At 41.8% G+C, this 13,354-nt stretch overlaps 1 protein-coding gene across 2 annotated transcripts in view; it reads right to left on the bottom strand.

The window, feature by feature from the left end:
* Nucleotides 1-730: 730 nt before the first annotated feature.
* rassf1 (Ras association domain family member 1) overlaps nucleotides 731-13,354 on the bottom strand; it is a 57,167-nt gene continuing 44,543 nt past the window's right edge. For both annotated transcript variants that reach the window (XM_055647754.1, XM_055647755.1), the window contains 4 exons: nucleotides 9,577-9,681; nucleotides 7,799-8,102; nucleotides 5,025-5,140; nucleotides 731-3,306 (listed from right to left, as the gene is read on the bottom strand). In XM_055647754.1, the coding sequence (XP_055503729.1) occupies nucleotides 3,160-3,306; nucleotides 5,025-5,140; nucleotides 7,799-8,102; nucleotides 9,577-9,681 (672 nt within the window). In that variant the 3' untranslated portion in view covers nucleotides 731-3,159. The remainder of the gene's footprint in view (nucleotides 3,307-5,024; nucleotides 5,141-7,798; nucleotides 8,103-9,576; nucleotides 9,682-13,354) is intronic.

Below are 13,354 nucleotides of genomic sequence, written 5' to 3'. Positions count from 1 at the left end.
AAGTTGTTAAAAATTCTAATTTCTGCAGTTTTATCAGTCCTGTTTATAATCTCGAGTGACTTTATTGGGTTCAAATATTTAGTTTAGATCTCCACCACAGTTCTCTTGCCAGCTGACTTCATTAGCACTGAAGCCAGTAAAATGAGATACAAAAATGTGCCCAAAATATGAACAACTTTCAAATTAGCAGAATGGTACAGCGAACCATAACCTCCTGTGATAATGCTTTTGAAAAATATTGATGCTTATTGTGCATAGTACTGATGCTAATCAGTCTCTAAATTATTAGAAGTTCACATTACATGTAACAAATACTGTTAGTTTGAGTTTGTTTGGTTGTTTGGTTGTTTGTTTGTCATTTTGCACAAAGTCCGCGAGCATTGCCACTTTTCATTTCACTGCACATCTCGTATGTCTATGTGACGAATAAACTTGACTTGACTACATCAGACTATTAAGCATCAATTCCAACAATAAAACTTTTAAAATGAACATTTCACAGTTGATAGAATAAGTGTTAGTGGTAGAAAAGCAGAATTATAAAATAACGACAAAAGGAATCGGAAAGAGGAAATGGAAGCTATTTTTGATTGCTTTTATTTTTATAAACCTAGTCCTTAAAATATGTAAATTTAGAAACTCTGAACTAGAACTTTGCCTCATCTTTCAGAATGGAGATATTAATGGAAGTCATGTTAATTTTGTATTAAAAAAAGTCACAAAGCTAGTACTCTTTTCACATTTTATTGAATAAAAGTTAAAATACAAATATAATTTATAAACTCATTTGGTTAGGGTGAACTATTTCAGCTCAGATCATGGCACAAGCTCTAACAACGAGCCATTTCTCTTGGACTGCTGGTAGTTGTCCACATCATTCGGGATGTCAGGTCATGCTTTTCGATTAGATTAACACAGAACTGTGCGAAAAGCAATGCAGGCAGTTCCACATCATCACATCTGCCTGTGATGTGCCTCCTCCACACTTCACCCACTTTTTCATAAGCTCAGCTACCAGTCAATAATTCTCACCTGCACGGAATCCCATCAACTGTAGTGTTACAGCCAAATCTGAGCCTTCAATTCACATGGTGAAACTTTCCATGAATTACCACCCTGCAATCATGAGTAATTTATAACTAAACCAACTGCATCAAGCTTACAACTTGTAACACAGCTAATCTAAATCTGTTTAGAAAATACCAGAACATTCAACAGATCAGGCAACGTCAGATTGAGAAAAATACAGTGTTTCAGGTAGGAGACCCACCCTCAGAACTGTGGACAAAAAAACAACGTTCTGTTGCAGATTAGTGACCTGGAAAACAAATGCAATAAAACAATTGCTGCAGGAACTCGGGGGGTCTGGCAACATCTGTGGAGGGAATAGACAGACGATGTTTCAGGTCAGGACATTTATTCAGACCAGAGTTCCTCCAGCACTTTGTTTTGGCTTAAATTTCCAGAATCTGTAGTCTCTTGTAACTCTGAAAAATTAACGTTTTCTTTTCTACCAATGCTGTCTGCCCTGCTGAGTGCTTATAACATTTTCTGTCTTTCATTTCAGATTCCAGCATCTGCAGTTTTTCTTAAATTATTTTTATTTTCTTTGCCCAGGCTAAATCAACTCAGACCGGGGATTTCAAGCTCAACTCCATGATACACAAGTTCCAACATTCACCCATAGCCATTGGGAAATGGGTATCTATTCTAAGAGGCATTTCTTTGAATTACTCATATTCACATTAGAACAAACTTATTGCTAACTAGATACATCCAACAAATTTATACCTGCCTAGTCAATTTAGCATTGAGGTGTGTCCAGATCTGTATTCTGCTATTTAATTGCAGCCTTGAATTCAAATGTCCTCTCACAGTGATTACTCCAACCAAAACTAAATTGTATTAATTCTAACCTTTGCCATAAAATAAACAAGAAACACTACGAACTTCTCACTCAAGTGCAACCTAGCCTGCTGGTTTCCACTCATTAGCCCCATTCTAAGCCAAAACCTTTCTTTCCCACCCTCCCTTCCCAAACCTCAGACTCACTGCCCTTTCAACAATCCAGTCCCACACCCGCCCCAAACAATTCATCAAACACGCTGATCTAATTCTCATACTCGCTACACTGCATTGTTGGTCCGCAAATCAATTCTATCCACTGCAAGGTGGTCATCTCACTCATATCATCCATACCAGGCCAGCTCCCCCCTCTCAATGCCCCCATTCTAATCTGTATCCCCTATAGGCTGGACTCACACTGGGCCAAGCCTATGCTCCACTCCAAAAGCCCAAATACAATTCCACTCCTTAAATCAGATTCTCTCCCCCTTTCAAATGCATCATGTGCTACATTCTAACCGACAGAAACAATGTCACCTTGTCCATGATTCTACTATTTGCTTTCAGCTGGTATTGGTGTGAGAGGGTGGATGTATTAATGAAGGTAGGAGATTGAAAGGAAATATCTCAATGCCACTGCCTTTTGCTTAAGCACCCAAGTCTTTGTTCACCAACTTTACCCCCTGTCCTGTTATCCGGCTTTGGTGAATAATTCTCACCTACACGGAATCCCATCAATTCCATAATGAAATGTCCTTAGAATCATTATCTATAATACACACATATCAGTATACATCAGTGCATTAAGAGGTCTTGGTGGTTGATGAGAATGCAATATAAGAAACAAAGAAATTGTGCCAGGACCCTTGCCCCCATCTTACATAATGCCACACTATTGAATGAAGTATTCAGATAATTTATGGAAATTTCAAATTATGGAGCTCTGTACATTCATCTACACTGGCACTGCTCAGATTAACAGGACAAAGGGACTTTTTTCCTTGCACAGAAACATTCCACAAATTGCCCTCAACTGTTCAGTTCAGCATCAGTAAAGGTCTCATTCGCACTTGTTAATGTCAGGCAGAGCTTGTATACCACACAATATCCCACTCAGCTCGTAGTAACTCCACTCATAACTTGTGTTCTTCACAGTTCGTACTTTGTTCCTAGCCGAGCCAGGTAACATTAATTCAAGACCTTCTCACATTCATACATGTGAGCGCATGCACAATATTTTTTATTTCCCCCCCTCATTCTCTCGTTCTCGTTCTCTCTCTCTCTCTCTCATCACGTGGTGGCGAGAGTCTCCAGTCAGCCTGGTGAGCGGTTCGCAAGTTCCTCTTGCATCTTCTGCCGGCACCGGGCATACTTCCCAAACATCTGCCTGATGTGTTCCTCCTCCTCGCGCTGAAGAATTCGCAGGAAGTTCTGCAGCTCTGGTACAGAGAAGGCGTCCCACTGAACAGAAAACAAAATAAAAACTCATGGACTTGACCCCACAAGTGCATTTGATCTTCAATCCTATTTAATCACATCTGTAACTGGCCTGGGGTGAAACAGAGTAAGTAGGACTTTATGTTTTGCTTCCTTTGCTTTCAGGACAACTGAAAGTATCTTACAACTTCAGTTTTGTCACTATTATTTCATTTAGTTTAGAGATACAGCGCAGAAACAGGTCCTTTGGCCCAACGAGTCCACGCTGACCAGTAATCCCTGCACACTAACATCATCCTACACACACTTGCGACAATTTACAATTATACCAAGCCAATTAGCCTACAAACCTGTATATCTTTGGAGTGTGGGAGGAAACCGGAGCACCCGGTGAAAACCCACGTGGGTCACAGGGAAAACATACAAACTCCGTACAGACAAGCACTGTAGTCAGGATCAAACCTGGGTCTTTGGCACTGTAAGGCAGTGACTCTACCGCTGCACCACCGTGCTGCCCCTTGTGATGCAAGAAACATCGGTGGCAGTTTGTAAATAACAAGCTCCCACAACAGCACTGGAATAATGGCCATATGATTCTGTTTTTATAATTCTGGTTGTGGGATGAATGTTGCGGCAGGGTGCTGCTTTCCCCCAAATTTGTCCCTGTGAAAGACAGCCGACTCTTGGTTTAACATCTCAACTGTAAGAGAACACCTTGTGTAGCATTCTCTCACACTGAATTGGAATATTTGCTTAGGTGCTCAAATTATGTGGAGTGGGATTTGAAATCATGGCCATGTCTCAGAGCTAAGAGTTTTACTAAATTAACATATTTTGTTGCCCCAGCCCTATGACATAATTGAAACCATTTTAAAAGCTCTGTGATTCATTTCCTGTGACTAAAAATGGAGCTTGTCAGACTTGTAGCATTTCCATAAAGTCATGTCATAGGAATAGATTTAGACCATTCGGCCCATCAAGTCCCCTCCAACATTCAATCATGGCTGATCCATCTTTCCCTCTCAATCCCATTCTCCTGCCTTCTCCTTTGACACCCTTGCTAATCAATCATTTGCCAGTCTCTTCTTTATTCCAAGCTCCTTTTAGCCAGAAAAATGTTACACATTGGGGATCACTTCCAAACGAAATAACAATTTAGGAGAGTGATGGGGTGCTCTACATACATTCAGTGTGCCTTGTTCCTTGGTGTGGATATAACCATCAAGGCTGGCATTTATTGCACACACTCAACCTGTTTTGATGAAGCAGCTTGGCTCACTGGGCAACTCAAGGACTATTAGGGGTCATTCATGATGGTGTGTGGCTGGAGTCACATAAATGTCAGACTGCATGTTTCCCTCTTTAAAGGATATGAAAGGACTAGCCAGATATGAACAAAGCCTTGACAGTTGTTAAAAAATTGACAGCTTAACTGTCAATTTGTTAATTCCTGAATTTTTAAGAACGAAATTCAAAATTCCCTAATCTATATTATCTATATTATTAGTTTGTGCCTCTGAATAACTAATCAAGCAATGTGACGTGCATTCTTGGAAAGACAACCCAGTGGGTGGAAAAAACATTTCCAGGTGCAAATTTAATACCCCATCTCATATTATTTAACTGAGTTCTCCCAATTTGAATTCTCCTGGTTTTGTAATTGAGCTAAATGCAGGAGAGTTGACTCTTTAGCTGGAATTTACACCCATTCCACCAGCAAGATCGAAAACATTTTCACTTACGTTCACTTCTCCTGTCTCATTCTCTTTCAGGACAAGACTTAACATCTTCTCATCCGGCCCAGCCAACAATCTAAGGTACAAGGGGTGTTCATCATCAGAAATTTTCCGAGTATAAACTGGAGAGAAAAAAAAGGAAAAACTTCAGATATTTTATTTAATGGCGTAATTGTAGAATCACAACCTCAACTCCTGGGATGTATGAGGAATTCCCCCTCCCACTTCTGTAGGATTCCAAATTAGGGCTTGTTTGCAGAGCCAATATTTCCGCTTACCAAGTTTTAACTCAAAACATTGACTTGAACAACCTCCATGAAACATTCAGAAAATGAACCATACACATTCAATCAAATTAAGAATGATCATATTTTGACCTTCCATCTCCACCCCCTCATTACAACATCTCTCCTGGGGTGGGAGATTGCAACCTTCACGTGGTCCACCCTGTTTCGACTAATGCAATCAACCCGACGTTCATAAATAGATCGAATAGAACAAGTTGACCTACAACTTTAGGCTGTGCACGCCACATGCAAGAAGAAGTGGAACATCTCTCCTTGCCACAAGACTCAAAGCCTATGCATTTCTTTGCTCATTAACAATGAATCACTGAATGCTCCTCATCCAGAGTTTGGACATGCAGGTTTGATCCCAGTCAATGTGCAAGTTAGGAGATACGGCTTTGATACCAACAGCTTAATATCCTGGAGTTGGGAAATAGCAGTTACGACACAGAATGAAGAACATGTCTCTTAGCAATAACAGTGTAATTTGAGAGGGTGTGTGGCCTACATTGTAACGGAAGCCTTAAGGGCCTGTCCCACTTGGGCGTCATTTGTTCGTTACGCAGGTGGCGAGCGAGGATTTTGAGAATCGCAAAATTCTGGGGCGCCACGTGCTACCGCGCATCATTGCCTACACGACCGTGACGCGTAAATGATGTCGCGTAAATGGCACCCAAGTGGGACAGGCCCTTTAGACAGTGACAGGGTCATGTGGATGCCAGTTTTGTTTAGATAAAGCGCAAAAACAGGCCCACAGAGTCCGTACCGAGTAGCAATTCTCACACACTAACACTATCCTACACACACTGGGGACAATTAACAGTTTTACCGAAGCCAATTAACCTACAAACCTGTATGTCTTTGTAGTGTGGGAGGAAACCGGAGCGCCCAGAGAAAACCCACGCAGGCCCTGGGGAGAATGTACAAACGTCGTACAGACAGCACCCGTGGTCAGGATGGAACCCGGGTCTCTGGCGTGTAAGGCAGCAACTCTACTGCTGCATCATCATGTCATCCAGTTGATTAAAAGTTTGCTTGACTTAAAGTTTCAAAGACAGTGATGTCTTAAGAATAATGACCTCCAAATTAAAATGCCAGAAGTGATTCTTACATGCAACGTTTGAGTAATGGCTCCATAAAGATTTTTCAAACACATGATTTAACAGCATTAAACAAACACTTAGCTGGGAAAGTACCAGGCTTGCATTTCTCGAGTCCAGCTTCCTTGCTTGGAACAAAAAACATTTCAGGGAGGAGACAGGAAGCACGATAAAGCCAACTCCCAGGGGTGCGGCTGGTGAGCCATAAATTCACATCCTCGGGTTGGAATTGGCAGGGAATCAGTAAATGCAGAATTTCTATTTATGTCAGGATTTCCTCAGTGGAAGTGAACGTGCGGGTCTCATCAGATTAGTACTACTTGGATGCGATCTGCCATTCTCTGCCTTCTATAACACAGCATTTTTTAGGAACAGGAAGTGACCATTTGGCTCTCAAACATGCCTCTGGATTGCTGAATATATACAATTGGTTCAGCTGCCCTTACTCTGTAGTGTGATTAAAACAAAGACCCATCTACCATATTGCTTCTCGCACTAGAATCCAGATCCTCTCTTGGCCGGGTGCTGATTAGCAAACCCCCCCCCCCCCCCGACCCCCCCCACCACTGCTGATTCTGTAATAAAAAAAAAATCAGAGCCCCCCCCCCCCAAACGTATCCACGGGGGGGGGGGGGGGGGAGGGTTCTCCCCATTCCCTGACTAACACCTAACCACATAACATACCTCAATGATGTGTAATCTTTCTATAAGATAATTAGCAGTTCCACCACCCATATTACAATAATGAAACATTTTATAATGATCTTATTGGTTGGAAAGCACATCGTCCTGAGAACATGAGAGGCGTTATATAAATGCAAGTTTAAGGATCTCTTCGGACTCGAGTCCAATCTTTAGGAGGTGCTCATGGATCCTCACCACCCTGGCTACACGCCAATTTCACCCCTACCATCAGGGAGGAGGTATAGGTGTCTGAAAGCCGGTGGCCTCCATGTTCAAGATCAGCTTCTTCCCAACAACTGTCAGGCTCAAACACAAACTAAACTATGAACCGTCTTGTGTAGGAACTAACTGCAGATGCTGGTTAAAACCGAAGATACATACAAAAATCAGGACTACCTCAGCAGGGCAGGCAGCATCTGTGGAGAAAAGGAATAGATCATGTTTCGGGTCAACCCGAAACGTCAACTTTTCCTTTTCTACAAAAAAATGCTGCCTGACCCGTTGAGTTACTCCAGCTTTTGTGTCTATCTTCGGTATGAACTGTGTTGGTTGCACTAAGGACTTTTTATGTTTTTTTGTGTTTATGTTTTCTGTGATACCGTGCTTACAGGTCTGTATGCTGCAGCAAGTAAGAATCTGATCATTATGTGGTCGCTACATATGACAATTGAACACTCTTAACACTCTCAACTCCTCCCACTGAACATACCTTGATCCTCTTTCTCAATCCGCTCGAACAGGGCAAACTTGCGAGGATTGTCCACCACCATGAACTTGTTGAGCAGAGCTTTGATCACCTCACTGGCCTTTGTGTGGCTGCTGATGTGCAAATGCTTCACAGTGTCTTTTGGGAGGTAGAAGGACGTGCGCCGCTTTATTGACTGCGGCCGCGCCGACGCTGTCGACTTCTTAGCATCGTAAATGGATTGAGGCTTCATGTTTGCAGAGACAGAGATTGGCCTCACCAATTTCATCTGCACCTTTATGAATCCTGTGTATGTTCCATCATTATTCTGTGGAGATGCAGAATTGATGAAAAGAGGAAAAAAATGAGAGGTGCCATTACTAACCACATTTACATTGTGTGCCCTGTTCTAATGCATGTTGAATAGAAAGTCAGTCTCATTCCTGCTTCTGCAAATCATCTCCTAGTGAACCAATGAACCAACTGGCTTCTGCTAAGATATACAGTCTGGCTGGAATGCAACATGTGCATGAGGAGCAGGCACTTAAAATTCTGGAAGGAAAAGAATGCCCATGAAATCCATTTGATGGCTGCAGTTTTACTCGAAGGATGAAAAATCAAACCACCCACAGGTAACTTGGTCTAAATACAACTAGTGTACGGGGACCGCTGGTCGGCACAGACTCGGTGGGCCGAAGGGCCTGTTTCCGCGCTGTATCTCTAAACTAACCAAAACTAGAGGGCCCAACAAGTGTAATTGTCACATTGGATGGACATTCCATTGTCTGCTTCATCTTCAGGAAGCGGCTAATCAGAGGTGCTGTTTGAATTGGATGTCCCTGTACCAATGTATCCAACAGAGACAAAGATTGTAGGCTAGAATCAGTAATCTCAGCCCAAGGTTACATCAGCCAAGCCCAGCCATTTCTGTGGAGGAAGTGGGAGGATATTGTGGCATCATTCAATGAAAGTTGGAACAAAATGCACTCCCTCCCCAAATGCACTCCCTCCCCTGCATTTTGGGATGAGCAATTCTGAATGGAGAGAAGAGAACAAAACACCACCCACTTAGGAAGAAGTGTAGTCAGAAAGCACATTAGAACGCCAAAGACAAATCACAGACAAGGAGACCATTTACCCAGCATTATAAATTCTCACACTCTCCCCATGTAATCATCATATCTTGCAGACTTTGTTATCAAAAAAAACACGGCAGAAGAATGTTGACTGATCAGATGCTGAAAATGAAGGAAGGCTGTTCAGATATGATAATAGGAGGCAAGCAGTTTTTATTTAACAACAAAAAAATAATATTTTTTTGGGATAAAGGCATTATTCAACATTAAAAGGAGTTGGCGAGTCTCTGCTTGAACTGTTGCAATCCATCCGATGAAGGTGCTCGAACAATAGTTAAGTAACTTGACCTTTTTCTAAAATGCAGCTTGTAATACCAGGAGAACCAAACATCGCATGTTACTTGTAAGAGTGTGTAGGAAGGAACAGCAGATGCTGGTTTACACTGAATATAGGCATACAATACTGGAATAACTCAGCGGGCCAGGCAGCATCTCTGGAGAAAAGGAACAGGTGATGTTTCGGGTCGAGAATAAGAGTCAGGGGAGAGGGAAACTTCTTCAAAATAAGAGTCAGGGAGAGGGAAACTAGAGGTATGGAAAGGTACAGAACAAATTATAGCCGGCACTGATTGCCAAGGAGCCCACATTGTTCCATTGTTGGCTATGGAGGAGGTGATAAGGAAGGGATACGGACAGTGAAACCAGCAGGACGACCGGGTTACTTACCAGGGTCATCACGAGATCGCTGTTGATCTGCGAGTTGTATTCTCGAATCTTGTTTCCGATTTCATCACGTGTAAGGACCTGCTTCTCCCAGTTAATGTATTCATCCTGCAGAGTAACAGAGACACTTTAATAATGCTGTGGATTAGCCCACACAGCCTCCATTAACCTGTCACAAGCTATGTACAGAAAGGAATGGGAGGGTGATGCGGGGTACAGAGTGGAAGGCATTGCTTGAATTACTTTTATTATTCCAGGTTTCATGGCCCGCTGGTTCCAGACTCAATGTGGTGGTTTATACAAATGTCAAATGACTAGTTCCCGTGCCCCGCATCCAACCCCTTGGAGCAGCCAACAAGATCCAAATGGCCCACTTCTGCTTTTGTTTCTCATGTACTCATTTCTTAACAGTACATCCTTTCCATCTTTAGCATATAAGTGCTTAGAAGAGCCTTTGGTGGTCCAAAGGCCATCTATTAACATTTGATATTTAGTATACTCTTTTTTGCACCATTTTACCCATTCATTGGCCACAGTTTTACAGCACCTTTAGCATAATGTGTCCCAAACTGCCTCAGAACAACTATTTTTCATCTCTGTCCAAAGGAAGTGGACATCACGGGTAAAGGCAACATTTGTTGTGTGGCCTTCACTGTCTAGTTCTATTGCAAAATGTATTAACCACAATGGTGAGATATTGGCTAAAGTGGCAGACTTCTTCCCAGCAGAACAGGCGAACAGTGTGGGTTCTTTACAGCAAACTGCTTGCTCATGGTTAGAATTACTGAGCCTAGATTCTTTTTCTCCAGTTTCGTTTATGAGCTTGACCTCAAATTCCCCAGCTGCCGTGGTGAGATCTAAACTCATTTTCTGGACCAGTAGTCCAGAACTCTGTTGCTAGTCCAATAATTCACCCTTTACTATGCACTCAATTAAAAAAAAAAATCAAAGACAAAGAATATGACAGGGATCAAAAAGTTTAATAAGAACAGTACAGTGCATCTTAAAGGAGAGAGGAAGCAAGAGGAAGATTGGGGAGAATATTCCACAATTACTTTTGCCATCAGCCATCACACAAATTGCATAGGCTAATTGATGGTCACCAATGTTTCACTGTGATAGAATCATGGGATTATTTAAGAGTTCACGTCACAGCATACATACAGGCACTTGTGCCCACCGAGTCTACACCAATTGTCAACCACTAATCTCATTTTTTTTCCTTCCCATATTTTCAGCTTCCCCCAGTTTCCATCACTCACCTGAACGCTAGAGGTGATTTGCGATGGCCAATTAACCGACCAACTCGCACGTCTCTGAGGTAATGTAGAAAACCAGAATAGCTGGGGAAACTGTGTATCACAGGAAGAACGTACAGCAGCCAAGGTCAGAACCAAGCTAAGGTCCATGATGCTGTACGACACAGTGGCTCTAGTAGATGTGCCAGATTCACTATGTCCTTCACTTGACCAGTCTGACTTGTACTCAAGGAAAAAGGATTCATAGCAGTGGTGATAAGAATGAACAGCAGAGAATGTGTCATTTGATGTGCCACAGGACCACAGACTAGTAACAAAAACTTATTTGATCAAAAGAAAGGTACAAAAGCTTCAGAGTTTGTTTTTAGCTGAGAGTAAACTAAAATGTGCTCACACTAAAATTAATCACAGCTGAAGGATTCAGGAAGGAAAACTGCTTGGCAGTTTCTGTCAATGTCTTCAGGATGCGTCAAACAATTCCCGGAGGGTCCATTATCGAAAGGAAAGCCACATCCTGTGCACATCACATCTCAGGAGATTTCGTTGCTTGACTCCCTGCACACTTACGAAGCAAACCGTAGTGCGTTTTGGCAAATGGCACTGGAAGTCTGAAGCTACACCCAGTGCATAGAACACACAATGAACCCATTTTCCACTACACCCAACAAGTTCTTCTTTAATGATGCACTAAAATGGCTTCACAGAAAATTATCAATCTACAGTAAACTCAACACCAGTCACTTAACACGAAAATAGGACAGATGACCAATGGTTGGTCAAGTGGTGTGCCGTTTACCTAGATCCTGATCGTGTTGTACCTTGCCTCCAGCTACCAGTTTTGGTTTAATATTCCATTATAGTCGTGTCTAATTGAAATCTTTCAAATCAGTCTTCAAATTTTCATTTTGTGCCCTCGCCTCAATGGTTTCTCATGGGAAGAGTTTTATGTTTCTCCAACCCTTTGAAGGAAGCAATGCATTCTGTCAATCACCCCGAAAAAGACCAGATCTAACATCCTTATTCTGACCTCCCCCAAACTAAACACTTTCCAGCCTACTACCAACTCCTTTGATCATCTTAAACAACTCAATCTGATTATCCTTCTGTACTCAAGAGATTACAAATCTAATCCCTGTAATTAGTCCTCAATTTAACCCTTTTAGCCTAGGTAATCTAGCTAGTGAATCTGACCACCTCATCACCACCCCTCCAACTTTCCCCCCCCCCCCCCCCCGAAACCCCCTCTCCCCCAACTATTTAAGCTTGTTGGAATGGAATTCCTGGAACTAAACAGCCCACTATTTTTGTTGCTATATTCTTAACAATCTCAATCTCTGAAAATAACTGTGTGATACACTGTCTTTCATAGTTAGGACATCAAAGTACATGAGAGCCAATGAATTGTAAATTATTATTCTTTACACGTGGCTAATTTACAAGCCTGTTTCACCACAAGCAGCAAAGAGATGAATGATCAGCTAGTTGTTTCTTAACTGATGTTGCTCGATAGATAACTGTTAGCCAGGATATCAGAGCTCCCCGCTGCTAGATAAACACCATGATCCATCCGATCAAACGAGTCATCTGAATAATAACAATCGCTTGCTAATACATTTAATTGTTGCCTCGAGAATCTCCAAGAATTCAGGGTGTGAAAACAATGGTTGTTATGGAACTATTTATTTGGAGATACAAGTTCTGGAGGAAAGACCTTTACATGTGTGATATCTAAATTCATAAATAATATATGAAAAAGATCTAGTACTCATTAATACTGCATGAGATATCCAGCATTGCAAACACAGAGATCTGTATGTGTTGCATACATACATAATATCCAAACCGCTAACCTGCCGTTACCTTCTTTTGAGAGATAGATTTAATCCATATGGGATGGGCAAATTATTAACTTCCCTTATTTATTCACAATGATTAAATACCTAAGACTGTAAATACCATTATCAAAGAAACAACACAAAACTGAAACAGGTCAGTTGTACAGCACAAAACCGAGCCCTTTACCCCGAGGGTACTCAATCCATCTCCAGTATGAGGGACCATAAAACGTACTATTATAAAGAACTGAATGATCACCCTTCAGTGCAGGACATAGACCGACGCTGCATAAAGAGATGGGAGAATCCTGCAGAACGCTGGACCAACTCTTGCACTACCACGCACTTGTTTTCTAATTGTGCTTTGCACTTGTCAAAATCTGTGTTTTCGCCATCTCTTCCTTGTCATTGTCTTGTAGCATTTATGTTTTTGTGTGTTGTTTGGTGCTTATGTGTTTGTATAAGCCTGTGATGTCACCGTAGGCAAGATTTTTCAATTAACCTGTAACTCACTTGACTTGCTCATTTGGCAATAAACACAACTTGAATTGAATGAGTGGCATGCTTAGATTAAGGCTTCTATTTCTTTTTAAAAAGTAAATAGTTGAGGAAAATGGCAAGGGAAATCTAAATGTTCCCAGGATTCTGGGAGGGGAAAGGAAGGAAGCCAAGAGCATGTAGATAAGG

The sequence above is a fragment of the Leucoraja erinacea genome, chromosome 16 (genome assembly GCF_028641065.1).
Source record: "Leucoraja erinacea ecotype New England chromosome 16, Leri_hhj_1, whole genome shotgun sequence".
Taxonomy (NCBI): Eukaryota; Metazoa; Chordata; class Chondrichthyes; order Rajiformes; family Rajidae; genus Leucoraja; species Leucoraja erinaceus.
The sequence above is the reverse complement of the archived record's forward strand: the minus strand, read 5'-3'. Positions and strand labels throughout refer to the sequence as shown.